General features: G+C 48.1%; 1 protein-coding gene and 1 long non-coding RNA gene across 14 annotated transcripts in view; both read left to right on the top strand.

Moving 5' to 3' along the window:
* The window catches only part of PEX5 (peroxisomal biogenesis factor 5), a 47912-nt gene extending 37141 nt beyond the window's left edge, over positions 1 to 10771 (top strand). For 11 of the 13 annotated variants that reach the window (XM_030804698.1, XM_030804699.1, XM_030804705.1 and 8 more), the window contains 2 exons: positions 468 to 625; positions 807 to 2282. In XM_030804698.1, the coding sequence (XP_030660558.1) occupies positions 468 to 625; positions 807 to 1008 (360 nt within the window). In that variant the 3' untranslated portion in view covers positions 1009 to 2282. Of the gene's footprint in view, positions 1 to 467; positions 626 to 806; positions 2283 to 2768; positions 2808 to 10446 lie in introns of those variants that run through there. The other 2 variants (XM_030804694.1, XM_030804693.1) reach the window with 2 other exon arrangements.
* Positions 10772 to 11021: 250 nt separating this feature from the next.
* LOC115832907 lies at positions 11022 to 12391 on the top strand. Its single transcript, XR_004028313.1, has 3 exons — positions 11022 to 11041; positions 11816 to 11852; positions 12194 to 12391. It is a non-coding gene; the product is annotated as an uncharacterized LOC115832907 (long non-coding RNA).
* Positions 12392 to 13221: the final 830 nt, after the last annotated feature.

Raw genomic sequence — 13221 nt, 5'->3', positions numbered from 1 at the left:
GGAATGGAAATGGGACATGACTGTGTACCTTATTGAAGAGCCATTTGTTGGGAAGCTGGGTGTGATGGTGCATGCCTGTAGTCCCAGCTACTTGGGAGGCTGAAGTGGGAGGATCACTTGAGTCTGGGAGTTCAAATCCAGCCTGGGCAACATAGCAAGACCCTGCCCACCCCCACAAAAAAGAATAATTTGTTCAGACTTTTGGAGTCTTGGGGTATTTCATTCCAGTGTTCCATGTACTGACTGCCTTGGGAGGATTGGGAAAAGAAGGGTGGGAGTGTAGGGTCATCTGGACATAAGAGAGTCTGCATAGGGTGAGAGGGGCTACATTGTAGCCACACACTGAACTGTTGAGAATGGAATGGGATGAAACTTGTTAGCTAAACAGAGTAGTGAAACAGGTGGAGTAATGGGCAGAATTTCATCTGAGTCAAGCTTTTCCCATCCCTTCTGTATCCCTATCCCAGGACTATTTGCTGTGGAATAAGCTAGGGGCCACCCTGGCCAATGGAAACCAGAGTGAAGAAGCAGTAGCTGCGTACCGCCGGGCCCTCGAGCTCCAGCCTGGCTATATCCGGTCCCGCTATAACCTGGGCATCAGCTGCATCAACCTTGGGGCTCACCGGTGAGAGTATCTGTTGAGAAATGAATGAATGAGCTTTTTCTCCCTGCCTTTGGCCCTAGCTCCTTATTCTCAGATCCTGTTTGACTAACCAGCCCTAGCTTTCTCCCTCCTGCTGCTAGCTGACCTGCTTCCTTCCATTGTTGTTCAGCTTAACAGCTCTCATTCCTCCTCTTCCTTACAGGGAGGCTGTGGAGCACTTTCTGGAGGCCCTGAACATGCAGAGGAAAAGCCGGGGCCCCCGGGGTGAAGGAGGCGCCATGTCGGAGAACATCTGGAGCACCCTGCGTTTGGCATTGTCTATGTTAGGCCAGAGCGATGCCTATGGGGCAGCCGACGCACGGGATCTGTCCACCCTCCTAACTATGTTTGGCCTGCCCCAGTGACAGTGGGACGGGCTGCCCTGTGAGTGTCCACCTGGAGGGATCCCCGCTTTGGATGTGATTCCCTCTCCCCAAATGGGCCTACCAAGGGGGTGGGCTGATGACCATAAGCGGTACGACCTTTCAGGAGCTGCCTCAACGTAGGGGTGGGTAGTCTGTGTTCTAGTTCCTACCTAATTGTAGGAAAATGAGCTGTGTTATCTCTGAGTCCCTTGGTAATTCAAGGGCTGTACATCCAGCTACAGATCTCTCTGCTCATCATGCCCTTTCTTGGTGCTGCTTTTTGGGTAGGACCCAACGATTTAGGGTAACTTATCATCAGCTGCCATTTCTGATAGGGTCTACCACATTTGTAATGTCTGTCCTTTCCCCTACTTTTACTGGGAACTGATAGTCTAGCTTCCCTGGGCAGTGTAAGTAGGAGGTTCATCTGCTGTGCACCTCTAATGTCTGTCTGGATGGGATGTGTTAGGAGTTGGCCTGTTTGATTGAATTGTTGATTTGGCTGAGCAGAGCTGAGTTTCGGTAGGAGTGCTCATAGTTCTGTCATTCTTGGACCTCTCCTGGCTGAGCTCTGATTCCCTGTGAGCACGATGCTGATGCAATAGTCCTGTGTCATCACTGCAGCGGTCCTCTGGAGCTGCCAGGGCCAATTGCTACAGAGTGTCTGGGTGTGTGGCATAGGAGGAAGGTTCGCTTGTGAAATGAGGCTGAGTGGGAGTGGGGAGGGACTAGATCAGAAGAGATCAAGGGCTCTATTCAGGAACGTTGGTGGGAGGACAGAGCAAGTGGGAAGGGGGTATGGTGAGTGCGGCAATCCCTCCTCCTCTTAGAAGCACCTGTGAATGGGAATTGAGCTAACTGTTCTAGAAAATTGGTTCAGAAACTGCAATCTTGCCAGATTTCTAGCGGACAGGTTCAGTGTTACCATAAGCCTTTGCTGTACTTCTTGAAATGTTTCTAGGGGAGAGCACTGGAAAATCCCCTTCCCCCATCTTATCTCCGGAAGGTGAAGATCGAAGGAAGATGAGGGAGCAGCTTGGATTCTTCTCAGTTGTCCCTTGCATGGGGAGATACACTAACCCCCAGAAATGACTGCTAAGCCTCTTGCCTTGTCTTCAGTAGCTAATGATCAGAGAGTTTTTTTTTTTAAACTACCATGGTCCCAAGATTCCATCCTGAAATTTATTTTTCTTTGTATGAATATGTGTAAATGATTTAAAAATAAAACTGTAAAATATTTGTACGAAGAATAAATGGAACTGATGTGGGTATGAGTTCTGCTGGTCATGAAGTTGGGGTGGCAGGAGGTGAGTTGGCGTTTGGAGGAGTGGGATTCAACAGTTTTTGTCTTTCAAATTCTCACTGGTATATTGGTTACCTGCTCATCCCTCTAAAAATGATAGAGCACAGGACAGGGTCCCTGTTCTCTGGGCCTCTGGGCTAGCAGGAGAAAGAGATATTGATAATCATGAACTACTACAAAGGAAAGTGTGCAGTGCCATGTAACTGTTAGGTTGTTTTGTATTATGAATTACATGGAAGGATTCTGATAGTTTTTCAGTGCTTAGGATTTCTAAAGCTTTTCATCTGGCTCTGCCTGCCTTTATCGGGAACTGTATCAAGTGCCATATCGAGATGGGTATTTATCCTGAGGAGAAATTTTAAAATATACACAAATATTTATACTTGGAGATAGATGTTTATGGCCACATTAGACATGGAAAAACGTGTATTTTTTTTTTTTTTTTTTTTTGAGGCAGAGTTTCACTCTTTTTGCCCAGGCTGGAGTACAATGGCACGATCTCAGCTCACTGCAGCCTCCGCCTCCTGGGTTCAAGCGATTCTCCTGCCTCAGCTTCCTAAGTAGATGGGATTACAGGTATGTGCCACCACGCCCGGCTAATTTTGTATTTTTAGTAGACACAGGGTTTCATCATGTTGGTCAGGCTGGTCTCAAATGCCCGACCTCGGGCAATCTGCCCACCTCGGCCTCCCAAAGTGCTGGGATTACAGACGTGAGCCACTGTGCCCGGCCAAAAAAAGTCTAACCTTTAAATTTATTTAAAAAGTTTTTTGAATAGAGACTAGATCTCACTATGTTGACCAGGCTGGTCTTGAACTCCTGGCCTCAAGGAATCCTCCTGCCTCAGCCTCCCAAAGTTCTGGGATCACAGGGAGGAGCACCATACCTGGCCAAAGTCTAATTTTTTTTTTCTGGTGGGCTCAAAAGCTGCCAAAAAAAAAAACAAAAAAAAAACCCCAAAACAAAAAAAACAGGTCTAAAAGACTGCTGGGTAAGTAAATTGTCCAGACAGTGAAATATAGCTATTGCTATTTAATCATTTATGGAATAATTTCCAGTGACAATAGATGCTAACAATACAGTGAGAAAAATGGTTAGTCAATTATTTACAGATTGTCTTAAGAAAAAAATGCATTGAAAAGACAATAGGGAACTATCCCAGTGTGCTAAAGGTGGGGAGATCATACTTCTCTATAATCCTCAAATTTTCTTGGTGCATGTGTGATACTTTTCTAGAGGAGAAAATTAAACACCTGGGGGAGGGAAACAGGAAGCTGTGGTGGCACCTGTCACCACCTGGGTGCTCATGAGGCAGCTAGTGTCTTGGGCTCTGCAGGTTGGTGGTGCAAAGACCCAGGCAGGAAGTGGGCTGGGCAGGTGGAGGAGCAGTTTCCACACTACGTAGGTGCAGGACATGACAAAGTCTGGCTGTGTAAATGACTTAAGAATTAAGCTAACACTTGGTTTAAGCCGAGTCTGCAGGTTTGCTTCACCTGATTTTGGTAGCATTAATGTGTCCAAGAGGATGGTTTTCTTGCATGGCTTGTGCCAGGTACCTCTTTTGAACCCAAATAAAATTCACCCAACATTTGCTGACCCCCCTACCATGTGCCAAGCACCAGTTCTAGGCACCAGGGCTACAATTCACAAAGCAGATGAGCTCCCTCCTCTTGGAGCTAACATACTTGTTAGAGAAGAGACAGTACACAAGTAAGTAAGACAATTTCGTTATAAGTGCTCTGAAGAAATAAAAATGTCACTATGTACTAGACAGTGAAGGGGAGGGTTAGTGGTGGCAACATTAGGGTGGTGAGGAAAGGCCTTTCACATGAGGTTATCTGCGTGATTGGTAGGAGCCAGCCCTGGAGAGTTTCGGTGGAAGAGCAGTCCAGGTCCTGGGAGCAAAGGCTCTGATCTGAGGCTAGAAGAGCCGTACATTCCAACAGAAAGGGCAGGAGCTGGAGGAGACCTGAACACTCACCCACCCCACTCTCCCTCCCGCTCACAGCCAAGCTGCTTCAGTGAGTGGGCCGTGCACACTGCCTCCACTCAAGGCCATTTCATTCACGTCTTCTCCTACAGTACTGTTCCCTGCACTCACCAATGCAACTGCTTTGCCACGGTCACCTGACTTCACAGATTGCCAAAGCAAATGGACACATTTATTTATGATCTTGACCATACTGTGAGCTCTGCCACACGTGGTTAGGCAGGTCGTGTACTGCATATTACTATGCCATTAATATCCATATGATGATCTGCAGTGTTGTGCAGTTCACAGTCTATACGGCTGTACTCTGGCTCTGCATTGATGACCACCCTCTTTAAGTCTTCTCCCCTGCTTCTGTTATTTCTTTTCTCATGGTTCTACTTCTTCTCAGTCTTCCTTACGTGTCTCTATCTGCTGCTTAATGTTGATCTTCCTCAGGGCTGTTCTTGCCTTGCTTTCTCCTTGCTTTGCAGGATGCTGTGGTGCCTTCATCCACACCTGTGGCGTAACTACCATGTAAATGTTGATGACAGTCTAACCTAGATCTCACCCCAGGCCTTAGATACATGGTACAGTTACTATGTTCTGCCTTCTCCTCTTGGATGTTCCCTAGGTACCTTAAATTCAACACATTCGAAACAGGAATTTCCTTCCAAAAATCTGCTCCTTGTTTTGTAGACCTGGAGACACTTGAGGAAAAAGCGGTGAGTGGATCTGGACTCCTCCTCATTCTCCCGTAATACTCCCTTAGTCCCCAGCCCTGCAGAGTCTACCTGCTTGATATAGGTCACAGGGATCCTCCCGTCTCTTCACCTTTGTTAGTACTTTTGTTCAGGGGTTCATCTTCTTTCTTGGATTGCTGTGATAGCTTCTTGTTTTTGTTTTTGTTTTTTCTCATTTCATTTGCCATCAACTCATCATCATTATAAATAATGTTCTTCTTAGACATGACGTGCTGTCTCTTACCTCTGACTTCTCACTATCGTGCATGACAGGTGAAAGTTTAATCAATGCTGTTGAGTGAACTGAATGCATATTAGAACTGTGGGTTGAAGAATCAGGAAATGCCAAGGGAGCTGATCCGTATGTGGAGATGTTTTGATTCTCTCCTAGTTGGAGAAGATGAATTGAAATTCTTGGTCACTGTGCCTTCCCCAAGGGAAAGTGCCCTGAGACAAAGGTACAGGCGGATACTTTTCTGGAGGGCTCCGCCTAGAGAGGGCACAGTTAAGGGGGTGCTGTCCTTCAGAACAAAGCCATGGAATGAGCCAGAAACCCCATTCAACGGCTCTTGGTATGGAAGGGAGAACACAGCTCCTGGAGAGGGACTTTTGCAGGGTGTGTGTCCTGCCTAGAGGCTCCTCAGTGCCCAAGGCCTGGGGTTCAGCAGTTAATGTGCAGTGGGAAGGAGCTCTTTGCAAGGAAGCTGTGGCTTTGGAGTCTAAGGCTATGCAGCTTGGCAGCAGAGCTTATGAGTCCTTACTGAGAAGACCCTGATGCCTGGTGTTAGGAGAGAGCAGCGTGATGAGGCAGTGATGGTGGGAGGGACCACCTTGGGTATGACTGATTAGTGATTGCCTTGACCACGCCGGCATTGCAGAGGCCACAGACATCTGGATGAGCTGCTCTCTGTTGTCTGAGGTGCTGCACCTTTGTTGGTCCTGCAGAACTCAACTATGGCCCATGGCCAATTAAGAGAATCAGAAGAGAACTTCAGCAAACACCACCACCACCACCACCCCCCCCCACACACACACACACCACACACACACACAGAGGAATTCTCAAGAAAATGGCAGTAGAGCACAAAGGACTTCTTAGAATGAATAAACAGGATTTTCTAATTAAAAATGCAATAAGTAACTAGAAAAAGAGAATGATCACTCTTGAGAACCAAATTAATGAGGCCAGGAGCAGTGGCTCCTGCCTGTAATCCCAGCACTTTGGGAGACCGAGGTTGGTGGATCACCTGAGGTCAGGAGTTCGAGACCAGCCTGACCAACATGGTAAAACCCCATCTCTACTAAAAATACAAAAATTAGCTGGACATGTTAGCGCATGTCTGTAATCTCAGCTACTCGGGAGGCTGAGGCAGGAGAATTGCTTGAACCCAGGAGGCAGAGGTTGCAGTGAACCGAGATCGTGCCACTGCACGCCAGCCTGGGGGTCAGGGCAAGACTCTGTCTCAAAAAAACAAAACAAAAACCCAGAAAATGCTCTTGAGCTCAAGCCTCGATTGAAAACCTACACTGAATCCCATATAGACTAATTAGAAAAACAGGGCTCCCTAGTGTCAATTGGGATGATAGGGTTCTGGAATTGTAGAGGCTGTGTGGAGGCAGTTAACCCTCAGAGCAAGATGGGCATAATTACCATAGTAGATGGTAAGGTTGGAATGGGAACGAGGGGGCCTTGACCCACGTGAAAGTATTTGTCATGGCTAATCAACCCTGTTCTTCCTCAGAGCAAGAGAGATGGACAGCCAATGAAGGCACAGCAAAAGGCTAATAGCCACTACAATGGAATCACCTTTGCCCAGGTTCCAGATCTGAATTAGTTATTAATTGAAGAGAAGGGCAAGTCTCTTTGAAAAAGAACCCTGTGATACCACATACAAGTATATTCAATACACATTCTCCAAATCTCTCAAAGGACCTACTGCCAAATACTAGAATTACCATGTACTAGGGAAGGGAGAGTACCTAGATCTTCAAGGCATCTAATGACCCTGGGTCATAACTGTGACCTAGCTTGACATAGTGTGGAGTGAATGGAGTCCAGGCCCAGGGGTTTCTCATAGTAGGCCTAATGTGGTCGTTTCTCTCAATATGTAGCCTTTCCTAATACAATTAGTTATTATTACTAAAGGCAGCACCCTCTTTCCATTACCCAGCCTGGAAACTCTAGTTCTCAAATCTTTCTTTACTCCCATATCCCATCAGTCACTAAATTATAACTAAGCCTTTTCATTCATTGTTTAAAACTATGTAACATTTAATAATGCTGAGAATACACTTAACATGTAATTTATAAAGCACAAAAATGAGGTTCTTTCAACGTATGCTTCCCTATAACAGTAATGTATTTGAGTTTTCTCAAAATGGTATCATTTTGTTTTACATTCTTGGGACTTGCTTTTAGTTATTTAGCATTACATTTCAAAGGCTCTTTCATATTTTAGTGTACAGCTGCTGTTCACTAAGATACCACAAATAATTTGTTCATTCTTCTGTTAACATTTAGGTTGTTTCCACTGTTTGCTGTAAAGAACAAATTGAGAATATTCATGTAATTGTCTCCTAGTGCACATATGCAAGAATTTTGAGGTATATACCAAGGAGTAGAATTGTTGAGTCGGGTGCATACCCATTGTTAGGTATATGCCAACGGGTAGAATTCTTGTGAATAATTTAGGGTAAGTACTCTATTTAATATATGGTAATGTTGAACTGTTTTTAAAGTGAGTGCCAGTTTCCATTCGCATCATAACTGTATAAAAATTCCCACTGCTCTGTATCTTTCCTGCGCTTAGTACTGTTGAACTCTAACTTGTTCTATAATTTGGAATTGTTAGACATTAATTTTTCCATTCTAGTGACTTTAAAATGGTATTTCATTGTGATTTTTCTTTGCATTTCTTTTTTTTTTTTTTTTTTTTTTTTTGAGACGGAGTCCCGCTCTGTTGCCCAGGCTGGAGTGCAGTGGCGCAATCTCAGCTCACTGCAACCTCTGTCTCCCAGGTTCAAGTGATTCTCCTGCCTCAGCCTCCCGAGTAGCTGGGATTACAGGAGCCCACCATCATGCCCAGTTAATTTTTGTAGTTTTAGTAGAGATGGGGTTTCACCATGTTTGCCATGCCGGTCTTGAACTGACCTCAGGTGATCCACCTGCCTCAGCCTCCCAAAGTGCTGGGATTACCGGCATGAGCCACTGCGCCCGGCCTACATTTCTGATTAATAAAAACATTGTGCATCCTTTCGTATGTATTGGCTATTCATAGTTCCTCTCCTGTGAATTGCCTAATTTATGTCTATTGTCCATTTTTCTATTGGGTTGTTTTTATTTTACTGATTTTTAGAAGATCCTTATGTATTTTGGATGCTAATCCATAATGTATTACAAATAAGTTCTCTCAGTTTGTGGCTTGTCTTTTCATATACTGACATTTTTTTTTTGACTAACAAAAGTTTGTTGTAGTTACATTTCTCACTTTAAAAAATATGATTATTGCTTTTTGTATGTAGTTCAAAAAGTCCTTGCCTACCTCAAAATCATAAAAATATTATCCTATATATTGCTCTATAAATTTTAAAGCATTGACTTTCACATTTAAGATTTTAATCCATCCGAAATTGATTTTTATATATGGTATGAGGTAAGAATCCAATTTAATACTGTTTTCCATATAGATAGTTAATTACTCCAGAAACATTCACTGAATGACTTCTCCTTTCTCCAGTGATCTACAGGGCCATCTCTTTCATTTCTATTTGGTTTCATTTATTTTTTTATCTATCTCTATGCTGATACCACTCTGTCTTAGTGATCTAACTTTTGTTATAGCCTTTAACTATGTTAGCTTGTTAGCACATGTGCCAGAGGAAAGTATCCTTCCTCAGTTTATTCACTTTTGGTTTTTTTTGAAAAATATTCTTGAGTCTTTGCTCTTTCATATATATTATATAAGGAGTTTATAAATTTCTACAAAAAAGCCTATTGGGATTTTAGTTGGGATTGCATTTAATCTATAGATCAATTTGGAAAGAGCTGATATCTTTACAATGATCTTTCTTTTCCATGAAATTTGTATAAATATCTTTTTTTTAAATTTTTAAAATTTATTTTATTTTTTAGACAGAGCCTTGCTCTTGTTGCCCAGGCTGGAGTGCAGTGGCACAGTCTCTGCTCACTGTAACCTCCGCCTCCAGGGTTCAAGCAATTCTCCTGCCTCAACCACCCGAGTAGCTAGGACTATAGGCGTGCGCCACCATGCCTGGCTGTTGTTTGGGTATATTCCAATGGGTAGAATTCCTGTATTTTTATATTTTCTTGTAGAATTTTGTATTTTTAGTAGAGACGGGGTTTCACCATGTTGGTCAGGCTGGTCTTGAACTCCTGACCTCAGGTGATCTGCCTGCCTTGACCTCCCAAAGTGCTGGGATTACAGGCGTGAGCCACCGTGCCTGGCCTAAATATCTTTTAATACACTTAGATCTTTGCTATTTTTTTAAATGTAAAGTTTAGTATATATGCTGCCAAAGCAAGCACTTAGTGCAATGTTTTATAATTATTACATTTATTTGTAGGTACTTAATATAAATTATGTCTTTATTAAATTATATGTAAAAATAGTTTATTTCTGGCAATTCTTTTTGAATATGAAAATGCAATTCTTTTTGTGTAATGATATATCCAATTGCCAAATTCTCTTACAGAATCAGTAGGTTTAACCAATCTGACAATAGATTCTTTTGGATTTTCTATAATCATACATGATCATACCATATAGAAATGATGACCTTTTTATTTATTCCTCTCCAATTGTTGTAACTATTGTACTTTAAAAAAATTATACTGCACTATCTAGACTCTCCAACACAAAATTGAATAGGAGTTTATTCTTGTGTACGCAATGCTTCTAATTTTTCAGCAATAAGAATGACTTTTGAGTCTTCTAAAAATGGTATCATTCTATTATAGTTTCCTGGGATTTGTTTTTATTCATTATGTTTCAAAGACTCATTCATATTTTAGTGTATAGCTGCAGTTTGCAAATACATCATAAATAATTTGCTCATTCTGTCAATTAACATTTAGGTTGTTTTCACTTTTGACTGTAATGAACGAATTGTTGCTATGAATATTCTTGTAGTTATTTCCTAGTGCACATGTGCAAGAGCTTTTTGGCTGTATATTTAATGTTTTTACATTAAAAACATGAATAGATGTTGAAATTAATTTCTTTAGAAATCTTCAGATATAGACTATTAGCTATTAATATAATACTGATAATGATATCAGTATTAGTCAAAAGTTCTAAATTCATCTTGGGCCTTCCTTCCTTCCCTCCCTCCCTTCCTCCTTCCTTCCTTCCCTCCCTCTTTCTTTCTTTCCTTTTTTCTTTTTTCTTCCCTCCGTGGCCCAGGCTGGAGTATACTCGACTTGCTGCACACTCCCTGCGTCCGGTTCCCGTGATTCCCCTACCTCGGCCTGCGGGCTGCCTGGGATTGCGGGCGCGCACCACCACCCCTGCCTGCTTTTTGTCCTTTGGCTAGAGGTGCGGTTTCGCCATGTTGGCCACGCTGCTCTCCAGCTCCTAACCTTGAGTGCTCTGCCCGCCTCGGCCTCCTGAGGTGCTGGGACTGCAGACGAAGTCTCGCTCAATCGGTGCACCGTGTTGCCCGGGCTGGACTGCGGTGGCGTGGTCTTGGCTCGCTGCAGCCTCTGCCTCCCAGCCGCCTGCCTTGGCCTCCCAGGGTGCTGGGATTGCAGCCTCTGCCTGGCCGCCTCTGAGGTGGGGAGCGTCTCTGCCTGGCCGCCGATCCTCTGAGATGTGAGGAGCGCGTCTGCCTGGCCACCCCGTCTGGGATGTGAGGAGCGCGTCTGCCTGGCCACCCCGTCTGGGATGTGAGGAGCGCGTCTGCCTGGCCACCCCGTCTGGGATGTGAGGAGCGCCTCTGCCCGGCCGCCCCGTCTGGGAAGTGAGGAGCGTATGTGCCTGGCCGCCCATCGTCTGGGAAGTGAGGAGCGTATGTGCCCGGCCGCCCATCGTCTGGGATGTGAGGAGCGCCTCTGCCCGGCCGCCCCGACTGGGAGGTGAGGAGCGCCTCTGCCCGGACGCCCCGTCTGTGAGGTGAGCGCCTCTGCCCGGCCGCCCCGTCTGGGAGGTGAGGAGCGCCTCTGCCCGGCCATCCATCGTCTGGGAGGTGAGGAGCGCCTCTGCCCAGCCGCCCCGCCTAGGAGGTGAGGAGCGCCTCTGCCCGGCCGCCCCGTCTGGGAGGTGAGGAGGGCCTGTGCCCGGCCGCCCTGTCTGGGAGGTGAGGAGGGCCTGTGCCCGGCCGCCCCGTCTGGGAGGTGAGGAACGCCTCTGCCCGGCCGCCCCGTCTGGGAGGTGAGGAGCGCCTCTGCCCGGCCATCCATCGTCTGGGAGGTGAGGAGCGCCTCTGCCCAGCCGCCCCGCCTAGGAGGTGAGGAGCGCCTCTGCCCGGCCGCCCCGTCTGGGAGGTGAGGAGGGCCTGTGCCCGGCCGCCCTGTCTGGGAGGTGAGGAGGGCCTGTGCCCGGCCGCCCCGTCTGGGAGGTGAGGAACGCCTCTGCCCGGCGCCCCGTCTGGGAGGTGAGGAGCGCCTCTGCCCGGCTGCCCCGTCTGGGGTGAGGACGCCTGCCCGGCGCCCCGTCTGGGAGTGAGGAGCGCCTCTGCCCGGCCGCCCATCGTCTCGGAAGTGAGGAGCGTCTCTGCCCGGCCGCCCTGTCTGGGAAGTGAGGAGCACCTCTGCCCGGCCGTCCCATCTGGGAGGTGAGGAGCGCCTCTGCCCGGCCATCCCGTCTCGGAAGTGAGGCACGCCTCTGCCCGGCCGCCCATCGTCTCGGAAGTGAGGAGCGTCTCTGCCCGGCCGCCCATCGTCTGGAAGTGAGGAGCGTCTCTGCCCGGCTGCCCCGTCTGGGAAGTGAGGAGCACCTCTGCCCGGCAGCCCCGTCTGGGAAGAAGTGAGGAGTGCCTCTGCCCGGCCACCCCGTCTGGGAGGTGTGGAGCGCCTCTACCCGGCCGCCCCATCTGGGAGGTGAGGAGCGCCTCTGCCCGGCTGCCCATCGTCTCGGAAGTGAGGAGCGTCTCTGCCCGGCCGCCCCGTCTGGGAAGTGAGGAGCACCTCTGCCCGGCCGTCCCGTCTGGGAGGTGAGGAGCGCCTCTGCCCGGCCACCCATCGTCTGGGAGGTGAGGAGCGCCTCTGCCCGGCCACCCCGTCTGGGAAGTGAGGAGCGCCTCTGCCAGGCCATCCCGTCTCGGAAGTGAGGCACGCCTCTGCCCGGCCGCCCATCGTCTCGGAAGTGAGGAGCGTCTCTGCCCGGCCGCCCATCGTCTGGGAAGTGAGGAGCACCTCTGCCCGGCTGTCCCGTCTGGGAAGTGAGGAGCGCCTCTGCCCGGCAGCCCCGTCTGGGAAGAAGTGAGGAGCGCCTCTGCCCAGCCGCCCCGTCTGGGAAGAAGTGAGGAGCGCCTCTGCCCAGCCACCCCGTCTGGGAGGTGTGGAGCGCCTCTGCCCAGCTGCCCCATCTGGGAGGTGTGGAGCGCCTCTACCCGGCCGCCCCATCTGGGAGGTGAGGAGTGCCTCTGCCCGGCCATCCCGTCTGGGAAGTGAGGCACGCCTCTGCCCGGCCGCCCATCGTCTCGGAAGTGAGGAGCGCCTCTGCCCGGCCGCCCCGTCTGGGAAGAAGTGAGGAGCGCCGCTGTCTGGCTGCCCCATCTGGGAAGAAGTGAGGAGCGCCTCTGCCCGGCTGCCCCGTCTGGGAAGAAGTGAGCGTCTCTGGCCGGCCGCCCCGTCTGGGAAGAAGTGAGCGCCTCTGGCCGGCCGCCCCGTCTGGGAGGTCTACCACGGAGGCCAGAGGTAATGTGGAGGCTGGACGTGGTGGCTCACGCCTGTAGTCCCAGCACTCTAGGAGGCCGAGGTGGGTTGATCACTTGAGGCTTAGAGTTCGAGACCAGCCTGGCCAACATGGCGAAACATATGAAAAATACAACAGACAAACCAACCAACCAACCCAGCAACAACAAAACAGGTCTACCCTGGAGTCATACTCTAATTTTTCTATTTTCCTCCCTTTCTGATCCTTTATCCCACTTTCTTTTTCTCTCTCTTCCTTCTCCTTCTTCTTTGTCAAATGGAGGATTGAGTTATTATCATTGATCCATACAAAGTCCCTCTCTCA

Source organism: Nomascus leucogenys, chromosome 23 (genome assembly GCF_006542625.1).
Source record: "Nomascus leucogenys isolate Asia chromosome 23, Asia_NLE_v1, whole genome shotgun sequence".
In the NCBI taxonomy this organism is placed as follows: Eukaryota; Metazoa; Chordata; class Mammalia; order Primates; family Hylobatidae; genus Nomascus; species Nomascus leucogenys.
Note: the sequence above shows the minus strand (reverse complement) of the source record. Positions and strands in the feature narration are given on the sequence as shown.